This window comes from Xyrauchen texanus, chromosome 30 (genome assembly GCF_025860055.1).
Source record: "Xyrauchen texanus isolate HMW12.3.18 chromosome 30, RBS_HiC_50CHRs, whole genome shotgun sequence".
Classification (NCBI taxonomy): Eukaryota; Metazoa; Chordata; class Actinopteri; order Cypriniformes; family Catostomidae; genus Xyrauchen; species Xyrauchen texanus.
In genome coordinates this window covers 25,643,188-25,664,893 of record NC_068305.1, presented here as the reverse complement: position 1 = coordinate 25,664,893, position 21,706 = coordinate 25,643,188, and the positions used below count along the sequence as shown (strand labels likewise).

At 40.1% G+C, this 21,706-nt stretch overlaps 2 protein-coding genes across 3 annotated transcripts in view; one reads left to right on the top strand and one right to left on the bottom strand.

The window, feature by feature from the left end:
- LOC127624055 (sushi domain-containing protein 6-like) overlaps nt 1-21,706 on the top strand; it is a 47,666-nt gene that overhangs the window by 15,223 nt on the left and 10,737 nt on the right. The gene's annotated exons all lie outside the window — the stretch shown is intronic.
- On the bottom strand, nt 838-21,127 carry LOC127624054 (uncharacterized). Of its 2 annotated transcripts, none has more exons than XM_052098674.1 (2): nt 21,027-21,127; nt 838-3,443 (listed from the first exon to the last, which is right to left on the bottom strand). In XM_052098674.1, the coding sequence occupies exon 2, from the start codon at nt 2,491-2,493 to the stop codon at nt 1,360-1,362; it is 1,134 nt and encodes a 377-aa protein (XP_051954634.1). In that variant the 5' UTR covers nt 2,494-3,443; nt 21,027-21,127; the 3' UTR covers nt 838-1,359. Both variants share the same exon structure in this region, with proteins under 2 accessions (XP_051954634.1, XP_051954635.1).

Sequence of the window (21,706 nt, the reverse complement as noted above, 5' to 3'; positions counted from 1 at the left end):
CTTACAGACCTTAAAATTAGACAAGTTATTTAAATTTATGAGACTGTGTTACGTGACTTTTGAACAAGTTTTTTTTATTCAACTTCACAAGCCTAAAAGTGCCCCTTGTTGAAGAAAAGCCCATACATTTATTCAATGTCAGATAGTAAAATGAACATATAATAAACCACATGTGACCAACAACTAAAATTAATCGTTTAATAAGTATTTTGTAAAGGTTAATTTCTAGCCTAACGTCACCTAGCATCATCGCTAACGTTAGGGCTACAGCTAGCTAAAGACATAGCATAACTTACCTTCATAATTGTCAGTGAATGAAGAGACGTATATCTTGAAACCCTTTTCCCTCTTGCTCTTGGGAGCCGATGATGAAGCTTGAATTATTCGGTGTACGTCGTTTATTGTTATCCTTGGCAGATGTTGAAGGGATCTGGTGTAGAAAGCCATGTTTATCTGGTCCTAGTCTTACCTGACAGTTACCGGCATCGCTGATAAAGCTAACGTAACGTTAGACCGGAAATACCGTCGCCCACCAGTGACGTCTGACAATCATGGAACGTTCGTAAAATCAACTAGCCAATTGTCACGAATGTGGAAAGGAGAGGGCAGACAGGGAATTCGGATCCAAAAGCGGTTTAATTAATGAAGGTACACAGATAAGAAAACACAGGAACCAAAGAAAAGTCCACGATGGGAAAATAAACTCAAAGTCAAACTAACACACGGATGAAAAGAACACAAACACTGGAACAAATCAAAAGTCCACGATGGGAAAAGTGAATTCAAAACACAAAGTTACACACCAGTGAGCACAAGTTGACGAACATCCATGAAGGGGAAGGGGAAGGGGAAGGGGAAGGGGAAGGGGAACCTCGGACGAACACGAAACCAACATCCGCGGGCAAGAACAGCAAACATGAACCGATCCATACACAAACACTCATGAACAAACAACAACCGACAGAGACTGAACAAACAGACAGGGTTTAAATACATGAACAGGGAGACGGGAACCAATGAACAAACAGAACTCAAACAAGATAACAAGGTGATAAACTAAAACCCAAAGCCAACTAACGAGGGCAGGTGAAAACAATGAACAGAGCACACGAGCGCTGACAAGAAAACTATGGAAGTGCAAAAGGGACAAAAGTGAAAACTAAGGAATACAAAAGTGACAAAACTGAAAAACAAAGGGCAACAGTGAAACAAGACAAGGTAATAAAAGAAACTACAAAGGACTACAAAAACCAAAACCGGAAACAGGAGCTAAACTAAACTTCAACATAAAAGCACAAAACAAAAGACAACAGTGAACATGACAGAACCCCCCCTCAAAGGATCGGATTCCAGACGATCCTAAAAAATAAATGACAAAAACCCACAAGAAACAAAGTGAGGGCACCAGGGGCAAACAGACAGACCAAAGGGGGCACAAGGGGCAATCAGGAAGTCCAAGGAGGCAATAGGGGCAAATAGGCAGTCCACGGGAGCAAAAGGGGCAATGAGACAGTCCACGGGGGCACAAAGGCAGTCCATGGGGGCACAAGGGGCAGGCAAGCAGACCAGGAGCAACGAGGGGCAGACAGGCAGTCCAGGGGGCAACAAGGGGCAGACAAGGAAAAGGGACCGGTTCGGGGGGCCTGGGAGGTGGCCACAGGACAGAGGCCGGTTTAGATGACCCTGGGGCTGACCACTTGGCAAGGGCCGGTTCAGGGGACCTGGGAGGTGGCCACAGGACAGGGACATGTCTTGGTGGTCTGGGAGATGGCCGTAGAGCAGGGGCCGGTTCAGGGGGCCTGGGAGGAGGCCATCGGACAGGGACAGGTCCCGGAGGCGGAGCTGAGAGGGGCTCTGGGGACGAAGATGAGGGAGGCTCAGGAGGCGGAGCTGAGGGAGGCTCTGGAAGCTGAGGAGACGGTGCTGAGGAAGGCTCAGGAGGGGGAGCCGAGGAAGGCCTAGGAGGCGGAGACCTGGAAGGCTCTGGGGACGGAGCTGAGGAAGGCTCAGGAGACGGAGCTGAGGAGGGCTCAGGAGACGGAGCCGAGGAGGCCTAGGAGGCGGAGCCGAGGATGGCTCAGGAGGTGGAGCCGAGGGCGGTGGCACCGTAGGCAGCTCTAGAGGCGGAGGCCTGGAAGGCTCAGGAGATGGAGCTGAGGAAGGGGGCGCCGTAGGAGGCTTTAGGGGCGGAGACCTGGAAGGCTCAAGAGACGAAGCTGAGGAAGGCTCAGGAGACGGAGCCAAGGAAGGCGGAACCGTGGAAAGCTCTGGAGGATTAGGGGGCGGAGCAGTGGGAGGCTCAAGAGGCAGAGCCGTGGGAGGCTCAAGAGGCAGAGCCATGGGAGGCTCTGGTGGCGGAGTCGAGGGAGGCTCTGGTGGCGGAGTCGAGGGAGGCTCTGGTGGCGGAGCTGAGGAAGGCTCGGAAGGCAGAGCCGTAGGATGCACTAGAGGCGGAGCCCTAGAAGGCTCTGGAGTCTCTGGGCGCAGATCCATAGGAGGCTCGGGAGGCGGAGCCGTAGGAGGCTCGGCAGGCGGGGCCGTAGGAGGCTCTGGGAGCAGAGCCGTAGGAGGCTCTGGAGGCGGAGCCGTAGGAGGCTCGAGAGGCGGAGCCCTAGAAAGCTCTGGAGTCTCTGGGAGCAGAGCCGTAGGAGGCTCGGGATGCTTGAGAGGCGGAGCCCTGGAAGGCTCGAGATGCTTGAGAGGCGGAGCCCTAGGAGGCTCGGGAGGAGGAGCCGTGGAAGGCTCGGGAAGAAGAGCCGTGGAAGGCTCGGGAAGAAGAGCCCTGGAAGGCTCGAGAGGCAGAGCCCTGGAAGGCTCGAGAGGCGGAGCCCTGGAAAGCTCGGAAGGCGGAGCCCTGGAAAGCTCGGGAGGCTCGGAAGGCGGAGCTCTGGAAAGCTCGGGAGGCGGAGCCCTGGAAGACTCGAGAGACTTGGGAGACGGAGCCCTGGGAGGCTCGAGAGGAGGAGCCCTGGAAGACTCGAGACTGGAGAGGCGGAGCCCTAGGAGGCTCGGGAAGAGCTGACTCTTGGACAGGCACGACCACTGGCGCTGACTCTTGGACGGTCATGGCTACTGGCGCTGGCTCTTGGACGGTCATGGCTACTGGCGCTGGCTCTTGGACGGTCATGGTTGCTGGCGCTGGGACGGTTGAGACCACTGCCGCTGGCTCAGGGACGGTCGAGGCTACAGGCGCTGGCTCAGGGACGGTCGAGGCTACAGGCGCTGGCTCAGGGACGGTCGAGGGCTCAGGCTCGCTCGCCGTGGCTGACGAGGACTCAGGCTCGCTCACAGTGACCTGCGTGGGTTCTGGCTTGCTCACAGTGGCATGCGTGGGCTTGGGCTCACTGACCGTGGCTGACGTTGGCTGGGAGACGGAAGCCCGTCTTCTTTTCCTCCTCCGGGCGGACGAAGTCGACCGTGCTGGCTCCTGCTTTGGTAACCTGCTTTGGTAACACCCATGCAAAAGTCATTTAAATGCACATTTGACAGGACAGCAGTGATTTTGAGGTTGGGATGCAGATGAAAATGATTATATTAACAGTAACATCTGTGGAAAAAATGAAGACCTAATTTTTATATGTTTAAATTGAAATATTCTGACAGTGTGACTAAGGTGGGTCTTTTTTACAGATTCCTTTCATCAGGCTCCTACTAATACAGTCATGTCTTGGAATTTCTGAAGGCAAACAAAACAACATATTTTCCTACAATCAGAGAGCATGACGGTATCACAGAATTTACACAGATGGAAAACTGATAGCTTGGTCCATAATTATGAAAATGCCATAGTATCCATAGTTTTAACAATGATATTTGTAATAGTTCATGGTAACCTAAGCTATGTTTTCTATGTAAAGAACTATGGCATTTTTATAATGAAAAAACAGCAGTCTAAATACATTTATAACATTTATTAATATGCTAAAGTGAAAATGTGCTATTGAACATACCCATTTAGCCTATTTAAACTTTTAATTGTAAATAAATGTAAATTAAAAATAAATCCATGTTTCCTTCAAGTGTTTCTCAATCAATGATGCATTGCTTAAGTGTTTTAAGTTGTGCCCTACTGAAATCTGTTTTATTCTTTAGCAAATCATGTTTTCCTTTTTGTTTTTATTATTATTGTCCAGAACTCCATGTTCATAAATGAGTGTAATTTAATTTTATCATCAAAATGGTGTCTAATCAATTCAATCTTAAAAATTTTAACAAGTGAAATTACAACTTATTGCATTTACTTGCCAAATTTTTATTCTACAGTGGTCTTGTTTGTTATATAACTCTTAATTATTACTATTAATATTATTCATTATTATTATAATTACAGTGAATATTACATGTAATTATACAGTCGTAATATATTTCTGTCACGATTTCTTCAATTTCAGGGCTCTATCTTATATTTTGAAATGTGCTTTTACTATGACATGTATTTTTTTGCCAGAATCTTCACTTTCTCAAGTAAACATTTTGCGACACTGAGACTTTTTAAGTCACGTCTGAAATCTCATCTCTTTACACTGGCCTTTGAGTCTGACAAATGAAATGTAGGACACCGTTTTGGATGTTTGTATTTTTTGTTTAAGATTGCTGGTGTTTGGAATGAGGTAATTTTTAAATATTATATTTAAATTGTATTACCCTGAAGCACTTTGGTGAACTGTTATTTTAAATGCTATATAAATAAAGTTGAGTTGAGATAAAAGCTCAAAAGCTGTGATTTAATTATATAAATATTTAGTTTACAAAATGTATTCCAGTGTATGAGCGGTCAGATTTATACATTCATTTAAAGTACACAGCTCTTCCACACTAAGATTGCAGGCTTTAGCGGTTTAATTAATCATGCTAGGACATGTCCCGATTTTAATTTAATAAATTGTCCATTTTGGCATTAGGAGGAACAGAGCACACGCTCAAAATGAGCATTTTAAAGCAGTCGTGTGTCAGTCATCATAAATTTTTTCATCAGTCCATAAGATTTATTCTAGAATAGATTTATTTTTATCTAAGTCCCTCATTTCATCTGTTGTGGATTGCTCAATTGGAAACATCTTAGTGTCGGTGCAAAATCCTGAATTCCTACAAATGTTAAAGGCCGAAATCAATGTTTATATGTAGATCAACTGGACCACAGTACCCTCTGTGGGCGTGGCTTTGGAGGCACTTAAAGCAGTCCTTAGTAGTGTTGTCACAGTACCAAAATTTCAGTAGTCGGTACCAATACCATTGAAATTTCACGGTACTCGATACCATTTTTGGTACCAAAGCAAAAACGGGTTACTAAACAAAACACTCTTTTATTAACAAAGTCTACAAAACATTAGCAGCAGAACTAAGAACAGAAATATGCCATTGAGCAACACTTTAATTTAAATATATTATTTTTTAATTATAACAAAACTGAACAATGTATGCTTAAAGTATTTTTGAACACTTATAAAAGATTTGCTTCAACTTTTGAAACTTTTAATTTAAGTTTTTACCAAGTACTAAAAAAAAGCCTAAATAAACAAGCATACAATAGAATTAATAAAAACAATTTCCAAACTAATGTGCAAAGTGCTCTTATTAATAAAGCTGCATATTGCCAATTTTCTTCATTATAAGAAATGCATAGTGACATATAGATAGATAGATATATATATATATATATATATATATATATATATAGTCTATATATATATATATATATATATATAACTGGCATTTCTGACAACACACAGAAATGCCAGTTTCTGAGTTTATAGTTATTAACATGACCTGCTTCTGTATTATTTGAACTTTAGGCTAATAAAGCAATTTTACTGCATTTAAGATGTTACGCCGGGATGTTTCCTTTAAAGAGCTCCGCCTCCGCTTATTCCACAACGGTACATGCTTCTGAATGTACTTTTTTTTTAATCATTCGCTAATACTTTGGGATCTACATAAAATAAACTGTGAAAGTTTAGAGTGCATCTGGACTGATCTGTGTAATTCGTCCTCCATCAAGCGTGAATTGCTGCTCTCACGCGATATTGTTACAGTTTAATGCGAATTCATGTTACGTTAAATGAGATCAAACGACTAGGCTATACATCAACGAACGTTTTTCTCATCAATTTTGTATTTTCGACGATGTCGATAATGTCGACTAAACGTTTCAGCCCTAATGCAAATGATAATATGCTTTTAAACTCATCTGCTTTATTTGCTTGAATAAATCCGTTGTCTGTCTTTATTAAGTTTGATGTGTTCCCTCCTATCGTCAGAAAATTGCGAAAGCAGCGTCAAACAGGTTTTTGCTGATCTTTGATGTTTCCCTTTTCATCAGCCTCAAATTACCTGGCTTTTTCCACTTTTCATTTCGACATGATTCAGTTGAGGCTCCGCAGCAGCTTTGCTTGTCGTCATCTTTTGCTTGTTGTGAGCGTTCAAAAGTTCCCGCCTCTGCATGGTTACCGGGTAGACCCGGTACCTTCAGAAATTCTGGTATAGTAAATAATTTTTTGTTTGAGTACCGACTTGGTACCGGTATTTTTGACAACACTAGTCCTTAGGAGTCGGCTCATTCATCAAAAATCCAAAGCACGAGAATTTGTGGAGTTGGAAGGGAATATTTAATTCTAATTTGATCTTGACACTGAAAAGGCATTTGATATGGTAGTATGGATTTTTATTTTTATGATTTTGGAAATATACGGGTCCGGGAATACTTTTATTGGATGGATTAAGTTACTTTTATAGACACCCGGTTGCGGTGGTACAAACAATTGGATAAATACAGATTAATGATCTTTCCCCATTATTGTTCTGTTTTACCCTGGAACCATTAGCAGCCGCGATAAGAAGGGAAGATGATTTTCCAGGGGTGGTGGCGGGAGGGATGGCACATAAGCTTTTGGCTTATAACTCAGATGATATTTTATTATTCATCTCTATTAGATCTTTGCCTTGCCGCCACAGAATTATTACAGGGTAACTAAACCCTAAACCAACTTTTTTTAGTTAATGATCTGTAAGAATGGGGCTTTATTAGTACTGGTCATTGATTCAAGTAATTATTTTGACATTTGTATATAAAGTGTTTTAATTCTACAATATATGGTGTAAAAACGTCTGAGTGCTGCCCTCTTCAGGTTGAACGGTGGCTACTGCAGTTAAATTTTCCTATTGGCTGTTGCGCTACTTCGTGACGTAAGCGGTGACAGCTGACGTAAGCAGGTTCCAGCTCACCACGCCAGATTCATGTACATGTCGTCTTGCGACCGTGTGAGGAATAATAATAACAACAGCTGTCAATTAATCCGTCACTAGGAGTCTCTAAGTATTTTATTCCCAGCAAATTTGTCTGATTTATTTAAAGTTCATTTTGACCCTTTAATACAAATGTTTTCGAGTGATGTGGGCAGGTGGGCTTCATTACATTTATCTATGATTGGGCAGGTTAATGTTATTAAAATTAATTTTATTCCAAAATGTAACTACCTGTTACAATCTCTCCCTGTAGATGTCAAGCAGAAGGCTGGGGGTTCGGAATTTGTGGGTGTGTGTGTGTGTTCTATTTGTGACCACAGGGGTGTTCCTTGGGGGTCAGGGTGGGGTTGGTGATTGGGTAGGGGTGTTAGGGTGGGTTAATGTAAAATTTAGATTCAGTGTGTATATATGTTGTGTTTTTTATGTGTTTTACCTAGGGTTGGGCGATGTCCCCTAAATTGGCAGTTGACGATGTTGACAGTAAAACATCGCGATGGACGATGATATCGTCGGTGGGGCGGGGTTATATAATTTCATATAATTTTCAAAAATTAAATGAAAAATTATAATTTCGTTATTTTACTAACCCAACTAATGACTCGTCGGCGCTTTATCAGTAGGTTGCACGACACGTGAAGCATTTTTTTTTTTAGCTTTCACTTAAGAAGAGTTGTGCACTTTTTATTTTAATATATCTCTTTACACAAATACTATTTTCCACATAAAACTATAATTTCGTTATTTTACTCACTGATGAGCAAAAGGTCGAGGCAGAAATGACCATGTACCTGCAGGAAATGGCCATTGATGGGGAAGAGGACCCACTGACTTGGTGGAAAACGAACGACAAAAGGTTTCCGTTCATGGCAAGATTAGCACGGAAATATCTGTGCATACGTGCTACCAGTACTCCATCAGAGCGGGTCTTCAGCACAGCGGGTAGTGTAGTTACTCCAATCCGCAGCTTATTAAAACCAGATAAAGTGAATATGTTGGTATTTCTGGCCAGAAACATCGAAATTTAAACATGGTCTATGGTGAAAGTTATTAGACTTCTTTACGCATTTTTCGCCATCCGTTGCGGAGCTATTCGATTTTGCATATCATTTTTTAAACGTTCATTTGTGTAGTTCATATGACCACTTTACAATATTTAAATAACATAGGCTAATGCTGAAGTTAATTGTGCTGCTAATTATAAGTGAAATGTTAATGCCGAGTATCGGTCTGAGTGTTGTTCCCGTTTTCTTGTTTTATTTGTTGTTCTTCTATGTTTTAATAAATGTGTGTTATTCATATTCACCTTGTTTCTTTCATTTGATTTGACATTATGGATTTATGGCCAAGGAAATTTTTCTTTAAAAGTATTAACCAGACAAAAGTGATTTGACGTTCAGCTGGTCTGGGTTTATCTTAAACTGCCGCTTCAGTGTATACAAGAGCTATGTGACAATGAACAAGATTTTCTGAGACACTACAACTACTAATAATTAATTAATAAAGGCTATTTTCTTGTAGCCTACAACATAAAATATTTTAATCTAAATGTACAGTGTAAGACATGTAAAAAAGACAAGACGCTAACAATGTCAAGATCAATATTTGTGTAGCCTGCCTGACACGGTATTTTCACAGACTAACACGTCACGTCTCTGGCATATACTACAGTATTTAAAATAGCATATATGCATTAGTTATATTCTCAATTTAATTTACAGAGCAATCCCTGCAAAGTTTTTAGGTTAACTATAGAAGAGACTAGGATTAGTGAGTCACACTAGCAAGACTCACAAAAGGGGGCGTGGCATCACGATGCTGGCTCTACATCGTGATGTTGGTCAGCCATCACGATGGACGATGATATCGTCCATCGGCACAACCCTAGTTTTACCCCTTTCATAATTTATACAAATATAAGCGATACCCTTTTTTTTTTCATTTTATTTAGGACTGCCCTTCAGAATCTACATAAGCAGATATTTACAGTAAGTATAGTATGGTGTATAGTAGTGTGTTGCCTTCTTGAGCATCAATGAATGTTTGCACCTTGTGTAATAGTTGTGTACAAGTCCCTCAATTGTCCTAAGTGTCAAAAGCTAGATCTCTCTCACACACACACACACACACACATATATATATATATATATATATATTAGTGGTGCGGGACTTGAAGCCTGAAATATTTTTATTATTTTTTAAATGTCTGTGCTCCCAGTTGTGAGCACACTGATGGATGATTTGCTGAGAAACTGACTCTGATTCAAACTGCTAACCTGAGCTCCTGAGTTCACACCCTCAGTTCGTTTCAGATGAAAAAGATCCGGTTCAAAAGAGTAATTTGGTCACGACTCTCTCGAGTTGGGTTTGTTGCGTGCAGTGCAGGAAGCTAGTCACAACAGAACTGGTGAAAAGTGGCTTGAGACGCACTGATGGTGCACGCTCTAAAGATGTAAGATGATATCTGACGAAACCGCATATGAACGCACACAACCCGACTGTCGCCAATGGTGACTAGATTTTTTATTATTGTCGCAATCAATTATTTTTGGTTGCATTTGTGACCATATTATTTGCAATCTGGAGCCCTGTACTAAAGCCATTCTATCACCAAGGTTGAGAACGGTTGAGTAGGCCTACTGTTTGCTAACCATGCTGAGAATTCCGGGCCGAGAAAGCTTTACATGCTGTGCTGAACGGTGCTCCATTGGAAATTCTACTGTAACCGTTCCGAACCATGCTCAGAACTGTTCGACCTGATGGTTGAAAGCCAGTTTTTGTGAAAACCGTTAGGAATTATATAAATTATAAGGCTCATGTTTTGCCAAATTCGTTCGGTCAAAAATGTTGTTTCATTGTGGGACACAATGGTGTTTTGCAAGTTTAGTTGTACAAGTTTCAGCCCTCACTATGACCATGACATGCCCAAAATGTTATAGTTGATGCGGACTTGTGGTCTTGAGGCCTTCGCTCATGTGTGTCTGTAAAGTAGAACTTTTGTCAATTTTATGATAGAGAAGGATGCTCAAGACCCCTAATGCAGCTAGTTTGGCATGAAGCTTTAAACTAAGCAAGTGTTCAGCAAGGATAGATTTGAGCATGATTGTTGAAAGGAGTAACTTTATTTAATATTTACCTCACTCACTCACCCGTCCACACCCTTTACCTTTGAGCTCAAACACAAATGGCACAGTTGAGAGTTTAAAGGTTAATGTATGGTTTATCATTGGTAGAAAGGGGACATAATATAAAACACAATCTCAGCTAAATTGCCTCTTGTAATGAGAATCTAAAAATAACTTGATGTCTCTGTTTTGTTCTCGTTCTATGTATTTCTCACTCTTTCATTCTCTGATCAGTCTTTTTGGTCTACTATTTCTCCTTGTTCTTAGCTTAGTAACTAGCAGTCAATATTTAAAATATTCATTACACAAGGGAAATCACACAATTGCACAATTTAACCCATTTCGGCTTATAAAAGCCCATTCGCATCTTTGATGATTCATGATGTGCAAATATGTTACAGAATCCACATCTTGCTTTGTATAGCCAGGATTGCTAAAACAGGCGTTATGAGGAAGTAAAATGTTAGCGACTAACAACTGTCAGTTCCTCATTGGCCTAGATTTGACATTTCCCCGAAACTAAAAATCTGAGATAATTGTGGAGTACACACTGTATTGCTTATGCAATCAGGCCTTTTTCTTTTGCCAGTTAAATTTTTTGCTAATTGTTATGAGAGATGTTCTGTGACTGGTGTTCTGGATTTGTTTTTGTGATTTGTATGTTGAGAGCCGATCCCCATTGAGGTTAAATTAAAGGAATATTCTGGGTTCAGTGCAAGTTAAGCTCAATGGGCAGCATTTGCGTTATTATGTTGATTAGCCTTCCACAAAACATAATTTCGAAAAGCTAAACTCAAGGTTACAGTGCGCTTAAAATGGAAGTGAATGGAGCTAAATGTTTATAGGATATAAAGGCAGAAATGTGAAGCTTATACTTTTATAAAAACAATTTAATAAATTGTTCTGTTAACTTTTGTAGTGTTTGAGCTGTAAAATATTTGTAATCATCGTAAAGTGCTTGGATGGTATTTTAAAAAGGCAAATTATTATTTTTGTCCAAATTAATTAATATTTTGAAAGGTCATGCAGGGCTCCAGACTGTGACAAAATGGTTGCATTTTTTCAAGAGGTCGCACTGGTATGACTACAAAGTTGTCCGACTCTCTGATTGTGCAGTTTTTTGTTGCGCATATGAAATATCAGCACGGCTCAAGGCTCAATGGACAGATCATCGCCGAGCACACGTCGACTGGGTTAGAGCGCTCAGAGCATCATAAACGGCACCGCGAGAAGTGCGGACTGGGTTGCGGATTCGGCATTGATTGTTCGTATAAAACCTCTATGAAAACCCAAAATGTGTCGATGATTAAACTAGTTTAAAATCATGTTAATTTGCCCCAACATTCTAAACAGCATTGAAAAGGAATAAATAGACAGAAATTGTAGCTAAGGCTTTCAATCCACACATCACAGATATTAAGAAATATTTACCATGAACTTAAATCAATATATCGGGGTAATGAGTGAATACAAATATACAATTTAATTTTGGGATGTGTTTTTCTTATGAAAAATTGCATTATTTTTTTATGGTTACTGTCCATTTTATAATGGTTTTACTTTTACCTTTGGTTACTATGATCGTATTGCAAATACCACATCCTGATGAAAAGAAACCATGAAAGAAAACTAATACACCATGTCCTAACGAGACGTGGTGTGACGCTGCAACATACGATCCTTTTCATAACAGTATATTAAAGCTGAGGTGACACTAGCTGGTTCAAAACTAGTTTTTCACTGAGTATGTCACAGACCTACGGAATGTTGTGTTTGAGATCTCGTTCTCTTCAACCAGAGCTCTATATACACGCACACATCGGCGACTGATTTTGAATTTCTCTCTGCTTCCCTGTCACATGGAGATCAACAAAATTACAAAGTACTGTGTGTGTGTGCGTAAAAAATGGTAATAAGACTGAATTTTTATGAAATTCATAAAGTAACTTTGCCCTGTGAATGTGTGTGATCATGTAATTATGTCCCCTTGAGGTTTGTTGTATAAGTCCATGTCCATACGCATCTTCAGTGAAAAAATAAGGTACGTTTAGTACAGACGGTTCCATCTGACTGTCATAACATCTGGTTTTATTGTCATGTATAATCATATTAAAGTATGAATATTGTGGTTTCGCATCATGTCTGGTTAGGAATCGCAGCTGGTGCTGGTGCGACCATCTGTAGAAGCTCTCAAATGTTAGTCTAGAGCCCTGGCATATAAACATACTGACTGATTCTGTAGTCTCATCCTCTTCCATGAACACTTGCTGCAGTTTCAGTTTCAATCCAATTATGTATTAATATAATAATGCACCTGAATGCATTTAATTGATGCTTGTGGATCGTATTTCGAGGTAGTTGGTGATACCCAGCCCCAAAAATGAACCATCTGTCTTTGTGGATCCTGTTTGATGGCCATTCACTTTTGACCCTCTCAATGGCCTAGTCACATTGAAACAGATGCCCTTTTCTCACTCTAGCTGCTTATAGCCATTAGCCAGCACAATGGGTGTCAGCACCTCTAAGCACAGCTGCTTTGTTGCATCAGGAGGCCAAGGCTCCAGGCGGCTGACTGGCAGTTTTTGCTCAGACTGCTGGTGTGCACCACAGAGACTCCAGTCTGTCATTAGCTGTGCACAGAGTGCATTCCTGGAGTGGGTGAGCCGTAAAAACAGCGGATCCCAAACACAAGAGTACTGTGTCAAGAGCCATCCACTGATTGCAGACATGGCAGGGGTACTGGGTGCCTCTCTTCTCTCTCTCTCGCTCTCACACAGTGGCAAAATAGATATGTCTGTATGTGTCAACATGTAATCGACTTGTTGGTTGTTTGTAGACTAATCTAGTTAACCATCATGTCCTGTCCCTACTTTCTTTCCCTTTGTAAACTGAGAAGGGGTTACTTGTGCCTCACAGCTGTCCTAATAGAATCAGAGGGTTCATGGCCCTGACCAGTGCAAACACCCATCTGCCATTTTTTACTGTGACAAAGGCTAGAGGCCCAATAGAGGGATCCTCGTGTGTCTTATGTCAAACTATATCCCTCAGTCTCCCTCTCTGTCGATTTTGTTTGTGAGGACGAGCTGCTTAATTCAGTCAGCTGCCGACTTCGGGCTGGAAAAAGACAATGAAGAACACTTGGAGCTTCGTTTAATGCTTTTGTTCTGTCTCTCAGAAGACAGGCCACATTTAGGGTTGCTTTGCTGTGTGTGCATGTGTGATGGCTCTCAGGGTGTAATAGCACATGCCCTGCTGTGCTTAGCGCAGACTCTCATACTAACAAAAACCCCTAAATAAATTATAGATAAACTAATATTGAATTTTTGGCCAACACATATGTTTATTTTAATACGTATTTGAATTTCCAAATCAGATGTTTTCATGACTGAATAGAACGCAACAGTTTGGTTGCGGATGTAAAGCTTGCATTAATTTTTTCCATAGAGGAATTTATTTTTAATGGCAATTTATAAACCTATAAAGACAGACCTATACTGTGAGCTCCAAGATTGTTAATTGATGGTTTATGGTCCTGTTTAAGCCATTAGTCTTCATGATTTTAACTTCATTAAAAAATTGTTTAATAGCAGAATTCCTGGTGAATAACTACACTACCTGTGAATCCTGAAGAGAGAGATCCACCAATCAGAGAGTCGTGGTACACAAGCTCTACAGCCCTCTTACATGACTCGATGCAAATTACACATTTAAGTTGGTCTCCCTACACTCTTAATAATCTTCTATATTTATGTAAATTTGAATATTTTGCAGTAAACTTTTAAAATTAAATTGTTTTTATACTTAAGTTATGATCAACAACTTCAAGAAATCAGTAGTTTTATACATTTCCATTGTTTGTATCCAATTACAACATAATTTAACCACCATATTTAACCGTGGCCAGGAGGAACTTTTCCATTTGGCTACTTCTCCATGTTTGCCAAACCCATCTCTGGTGTTTGCTGCCAAAAACTATTTTTGTTTTATCTGACCATAGGACCCGGGCCCATTTGAAGTTCCAGTAGTGTCTGGCAAACTGAAGATGCTTGAATTTGTTGTTGGATGAGAGCAGAGGCTTTTTCTTTGAAGCCCTCCCAAACAACTCTTTGTGATGTAGGTGACGTCTGATTGTAGTTTAGGAGACTTTCTGGATTGACTGATTTACCCCTCTGAAACAGGAAGTCATGGCTAAACAATTTTATGTTCCTAGTCACCCAGGTTTACTAAAAATATAAAATGTGAATGGGAATATACTTCAGATTTATTTTACTCATAAGAATTTCTAGGGGTGCTAATAGGGCTGGGGCGGTATGGATTTTTTCTAACCGCGGTTGAAAAGCAAGATATTCCCGCGGTATAGCGGTAAACCGCATTAAATACATTACACTGGATCAGAGAAGTCACCCCCCCCCGCCAGACTTTGGGCAACACATCAGAAGTCGCTTTTGATAGACAGACTTTAAATATTGTCACCTACATCCGAAGAAAAAAAACGAGCACAATTTTAAATAGTCAAATTTTCATCAAGCAGTAATTTGGCATGAACTAATCACTGTATAGATTTCCTTATTTAAGATTATTATCAGATACATTCGCATTGAAGATGGGTCAGACATGATTTTGACCACTTTATTAAGTTTTGTTTTGTAGAAAGCCTTTCTTTAACTTAAAATTTCGTTTTGTATAAATTGTATCTTAATTTTAATCACTGTTTCATTAACTAATTGCCTGGAATTAATAAATAAGAAGCAAATATAGCAGACATATAATCAGCAGCAGGACGTGGAAGCGCCGATGCGATCTCTTCTTGCGTGAGCTCTCTCATAAATGAACCGAAACTCGCGGCTAGGCCTACTGCCTCACAGACATGAGAAATAAATAGAAATCTTAAAATGCATTTTAAACAAAATTCAAAACAAAATGATAAAATTTTAGGCTACAGTAGCCTAGTAGTCAGGTTTGCCGATGTGCGTTACTATTTATTTATTTATTTTTATCCCTGTGCTCAATCGGAAACGGACTTCACTGCTGATATTCTGGGGATACAACATAGCCAATAGGCTATAGCCTACTAGGGACTTTAGCCTTTAAAATATCTTTGCTGCATTGGATCAGTCTCCTTTCTAGAACAGCCAAGAGCTTTCTAGCCTCGCGGCAGCAGCGTCTTGCATCGCTCAGACCTTAAAACAGTCAGCGCCATGGATGCGGTTTTGAAAATTTATCAAAAAACTTTGGTGCGGACAGATGAGTTTTGTGATGCGGTTGTGGATTAAATAATAATAGCCCATCCGCGCATCTCTAATACAAATGGAATGTTATTATGTGTCATGGAACATTGCGCTCCCCAACTCATGAAAGGTCGGATTTGCTCCATATTTTGATACGTTTTGTTTAGAAAACCTTGAATCCATGTAGGCTAATATCATTAGACATAATCCATATCATTAGAATCAATGAATCCATGTCATTAGACACAACGAATCCATGTCATTAGACACAACGTGCACACATGTGCAGGCCAATGTCTTTTTTGTTTTTGTTTTTTTGCGGTGGCGACGGTGACAAGCTCAGACCCGCGGTTGGAGTCACGTGACCGCGGTATTGCGGTAATGCGGTAACCGTCCCAGCCCTAGGTGCTAATAGTTGTGCCACACATATATTTGACAAAAATATTAGTTTTTTGATAAAATTAAATTGTGTTTGCCATTGTTTGATATCCGTTAGATTATATATTTTTGTGACTATTTTGAATGAATGATCAAAAGGACAAACAATGAAGACATATTTTTCACAGCCTTCTTTGCTCATATTTACCCAGGGTGCCAATATGTTTGGCCACCACTGTACTTCTGGAACCAAGAAACTGTTGCACTGGTTTAACAAATAGAATTTATTGGTTTCACTGAACTCATGCTTGTCAGTCGTGCATTATTTTAGTCCTTTAAATCTTTATTAACCTGTTTTGCCAAATTCAGGTTGAAAATTATATAGGCCTAAATAATGAAAAATGGAATGGCATGTCTCTATAAAGAGCGAGAACCACACATTATAGCAACCCATGAGGAGGTTACCCCATGTGACTCTACACTTCCTAGCATCCGGGCCAATTTGGTTGCTTAGTAGACCTGGATGGAGTCACTCAGCACTCCCTGGATTCGAACTCCAGGGGTGGTAGTCAGCGTCAATACTCGCTGAGCTACCCAGGCCCCATGCTCTGAGAGTTTCTTAATAATTTGGTCAATAGCTGCATGTTGTGTTTAGTCATTAATCAGTGTATGGATTATGGTACATTAGACATTAGAACAGCCATGGGTAAATTCAGGGTGGATCATTTATCAAGGGCAAGTCTCATAGATCTCTTGTCAGGGCTCGTTTTGCTTTAGCAGCCAAGTCTGTCTGTTTCTACTGCCTTGATTAGTTCTGTGTTATTAGACATGTGCAAACCTGCAGTGTCCCCCACCTTCCTCTCTCCCCAATCCCTGCAGGAATACCACCCCTTTCACTGAAGCTCTCTTTCCTAACACAGCTTCCTGCTCGCCCATGAGAGGCTCTGGGTGCACATTATATTGCACATTCAGCTTTTCCCGTCACAGATATGGGACGCCCCTGCTGTGTTTTCCTTTAACCCATTGAGTCTGCTTCAGAAGACATGTGGGAACTGTAAACACACACATAGTCTATATTCACACCGTAGCAGAATAATATATAGAGTTGTGTTTACACATTTGATTATAGTTTGGTTTAATTGTAAACAAGAGTGACAGCCACAGTCTAATAACCACACTAAGTCGCTTCACTTTGTGTAATGGAAGTTGCCATCTTCAATATTATCATTGACTGTGTGAACATAGCTTCCACATATCAGCTCAGCTCTCCCTCCCTCTTGCCAGGAGCAGGATTCGTGTGTAATGTGTCTAAGCTGTGTAATGTCAAAGAAACATGAGACTCTAGTAACTTGCGGTCTCCTTTCTCTCATGTAGCATTTTCTTACAAGAAGCAAACCACACTCTGTTAGTAGCCCTTGGAGAGCCATTCAAGACATGTTATGTCACGGGTGAGTTTCGTATCTCAGCAGCTGTGGTGTGCTTGTTTAATCAACAACGTCAAACTTACAGTGCAATAAATGCATAGGCCAACACCACTGGATTTCTCAGGAGGATTTCCAAGAGGCCATTGCTAGTGACTACTGAGAATTCATTGAACAAATCATTTATAATGAGTGAATCAATGCTGGAGGTTTACATCCATGAGTGATGCCTACTCTTGAGGGTCAAATCCAGAGGTTGCTTTAACCTAAAGGTTTCTGTCATTTAGAAAATTGTAGAACATTGTCAGATCATTTAAAATGCTTTCCATCATTTTGACATATTAACAATAATCTCCATAGTGTTCCCCTACTTTTGAAATATCCACAGAGTAAAGGATGCTAAAAGGTATATGAAGTGAAGAAAAGAGGATAAAATAAAAAATTTAACATCCTCTCAAAAAAAAAAAAAAAAAAGAAATAGGGAGAAAGGCCCGAGTTGAGGATTTGGGGAGAGAAACAAGGCATTCCAAGTGTAGTCCAATGAAGTAATCTTGTTTAAGTTGAAATGTGTAATTTCTTTGCCACCAAACGGAATTGCAAAATAAACAGATTTCTCTAAAACTAATATCTTCTGTTTATCGATCAAACGTATAGTCCCACCCCAACTCACGCCAATGGTTGAGTCAATGTTGCAATACTTTTATAGCAGCACAGAGACGCAGTTTTTATATTTTTTGAGGAAATCAATCTACGAATGCCATGCATATAGTTTTCTTTGCTTATTAAGATTGGATAGGAGAAAGTATTTTTACATTGAAAAAATTACCCACTTTTTAATTAAGTTGGTGACCAGATTGCAAGACCGCAACCTCTGTTGTCTTTTTTACTTTGCAGACAGAATAAAAAAGGAAATGCCAAGAACACGCAACACAGTGCATGAAAAAGACTAAAAGAGCTCTTCTAAAAATATAAAATGTTATAATATTTTCTTGATGTTTCAAAATAGAGGATGACAGGAAATTAAAAATCCAGTTTGTCATAAGTTATGTGTGTTTGTGTTAAACTATCTCTCTCTCCCGCACGATCCTCTGCAGTCGACCTTTATCCCTCACGGAGGCTTGATTAGCCTAATACGGGACCGGGTGTGTAGGATCACGACCCGGCCCCGCCCTCCGCCCTGCCACAGTTACATATAACTTTTTTGCAAGAAACGTACTTCACGCAGGTATATCTACACAGATTCGAGTACTTTGCCGACCCATTGCCAACGCACAGTTCAGTTGAACATGCTTAACATGCGCTCTTGTGTTACTATGGTGGTAACGAACCTCTGTACTCAGGAAGACAGTAGCCTTCCTTCAAAAGTCTGTGCCATTAAACTGGATGTGTTATTATTCAGGTAAGTAACTATAAATATATTCACTTACTTGCTCATAGGGGTGGGTAAAAATATAGATTTTCCAATGCAAATCTTCATTTGAACGATCTCGATATTGATTCTTAAATCACAAGATTGATCTTTTACTCAAGCGCAAACCTCCACTACAAATTGAGGAAATTTGCAACCAAATTTCACACTATTTGGCAAAAATGTATATATTTGGCATATTTTCGTAAATGTTTAGATTTAGGTGGGGAAGTCAGCCTCTTTACTTGCTAAGCTACCCAAGCCCCCCTGGACAAAAACATATTTACAAGGGCGTGTCTTGGGATTTTTGAGACCGCAGGGCTTAATCAGCTGGGCCTGGGCCACTGAGTTTTGGTCTCACTGAGCAGCTGCACACAGCAGTTGTCAGTAATGTGATCTGCTTTAGACCACAGCCATTTGTAATGAAGGATAATTAGAATTTAATTTCGCTGTAAATCCTCTGGGGTTTTGTTTTTCAGTGCCGTATTGTGGACAGATGGAGGTTGAAGGCGATTCACAAGTGCATGTGTTTGACATTTAGTTTCTCTGTTAGGATCTTTCTCAAAATGCTACATTTCTTCTCATTACCAAAATTAGGCATATTTTATCAAAATTATTTGCACCTAGTTGAGTGGGTCAAGGATCCATTTGGTATTATCTGATGGGTGTGTAAGGAAACGGTATCTGATATTCAAGTTAAGACTAAATTATCTTAGTGTCTTACTAAACTTCTGCCAGTCAAACAGGTTAATTGGAATTTTAACATGTAATGTGCGCTGCCCAGAAACTACCACATTGGTACAACAAGACATATTTAAATGTTTTGTTCCTTGACACCTTACATAACCCTGTGGTACTAATGAGATTGGTATCTCTATTGTCCAGCATACAGTATGTGCTAGATGTTGTGAAGGTCCTGCCCAACTTGTCTTAACAGATCTTGGCAGCTCTTATAAACACATGGTCTTCTGCAGTTCTGTAATACTTTGAGTGGAATACAACTACAAAGAAGATCCATTCAGTCAAAAGCAAAGCAAGAAGCAGGAATTTCCAAAGTCTGTCTATTATTTTTAAAGGAATATTCCATGTTTAGTGCAAGTTAAGTTCAATCGACAGCATTTGTGGCAAAATGTTGATTCCCTCAAAAATGTATTTCTATGTGTCTCCCTTTCTTTAAAAAAATCAAAAATCTGGGTTACAGTAGAATTGAATGGGGACAATCTGTAAACATTAAAATTAGGAATGTGCAAATCTACTAGTTTTCATAATCGACTAGTCCGTCAGTTGTTTGAACGACCAGTTCTACCTGTTATTCACTGTTAAGCTCAGTAAGCTATCATCATGCAAAAACACTCTCTAAGAAGTTGTCTCATTTAATTTGAGAATTGTCACTCATTGAAACCTCCTCCACTAAATATATTTATGTTAGTAGTCAACCTCACTAATCGTTGGATGACATTGGTCAACCACCCTGGCACAAGACGTACACTATATGGTTGTAAACATGGTTTTAGTGTGATGAAATTGCATGCTAATCATTTCTGTGTAAAGCTATATCCAATTTTACAACTTTACCATGACGACATAACCCTGTAATCCAGCAAAAATTATTTAAACAACTAAATTAAGCTTTAACAGAAGAATTAATGTAAGTGCTTTTATAAAATTATAAGCTTCACATCCCTGCCTTTATACCCTCCAAAAATTGGCCCCTTTCACTTTTATTGTGTCTCACTACATTGCATCAAAAAAGAAAACAGTGACTACTGGCCCTCCAAACAAAGTGACGAGAACTCTAAATATATGTAAGTGAACTATTTAGTTTAACTAGTTAATTTACATTTACTGTCCAAAAATACTGATTAACTTAAATGGATTTTGCACTACTACAAATGAGAGAGAACAATTTAGGTGAGCCCGTTTGATTACTGCCTCATCTCCATTGCTGCGTTCTCAATACAATTAGATAAATGTAGTATTTTGTGATGCTACACCCCTACTTGTTGGAAAAGTAGCTTGTTACTGGGAAAGCTCATATATTGTATAAATAACTGAGGTACTGTCACACTCTTGAAAAATGTTGTTATGTTAGTTGTGTTGTTACTTTTAAGTTAATTATTTCCCAACACTGGTCTATATATGCTTTGCAGCTTTTCCTATAAGAATTTAAAGTCAGAAATGCAGTCATACAGTTAGTGCACTCAGGCAAACAAAAACAACTACTTACAGATGTTCCACTAGTTTGATTTGAGGAATTGTGAAGCTCAGCATCTGTTCTGTACTTATAGCATCAATGGATCACTGGTGTCAAAGCAGAAAGGGGAACTGCATGCCCAGCCTGAGTCTATAATCGACTGATCTCAGCATAAGGGCACATTAAAAGCTCAGATTAGAGAAGACAGTGGTAGAGGGAGTCTCTCAAAACAGACTCTGTTTGTTTGTCCATTTTTCATTCTGCTGGATAAATGTAATGAGGGGATTGACATGTTTACATGTTTTGAGTGGTCTATTGTGTGAATGAAGCTGTAGCTCAGGGGGCAGATGGGGAAAAACTCACACACAAAATATTTGTTTTTATATTTGTGCGAGTGCAGGGTTCTTTTTGGGGCAGGGGGAGCATTTGCTTCATGCCATAAAGGTATGTGGAAACCCAAACACCACACCCATATGTGCTTGTTGAGCATTTCATTTTAAAACCATTGGCATTAATTGGGAGTTTATCCTATGCGACAGCTTCCATGCTTCTTGGAAGGCTTCCCCCTAGATGTTGGAACATGGCACCAGGGGACTGTGAGGTCAAGCACTGATTATTGGGTGATGGAGCCTGGCTTGCAGTCTGCATTCCAATTCATCCCAAATGTGTACAATGAGGTTCAAGTCTGGACTTTGTGTTGGCCAGTCAAGTTC

Coding starts and splice junctions, on each gene's coding strand:
- LOC127624054 (XM_052098674.1), bottom strand. CDS start 2,493: ATGGATCTGCGCCCAGAGACTCCAGAGCCTTCTAGGGCTCCGCCTCTA.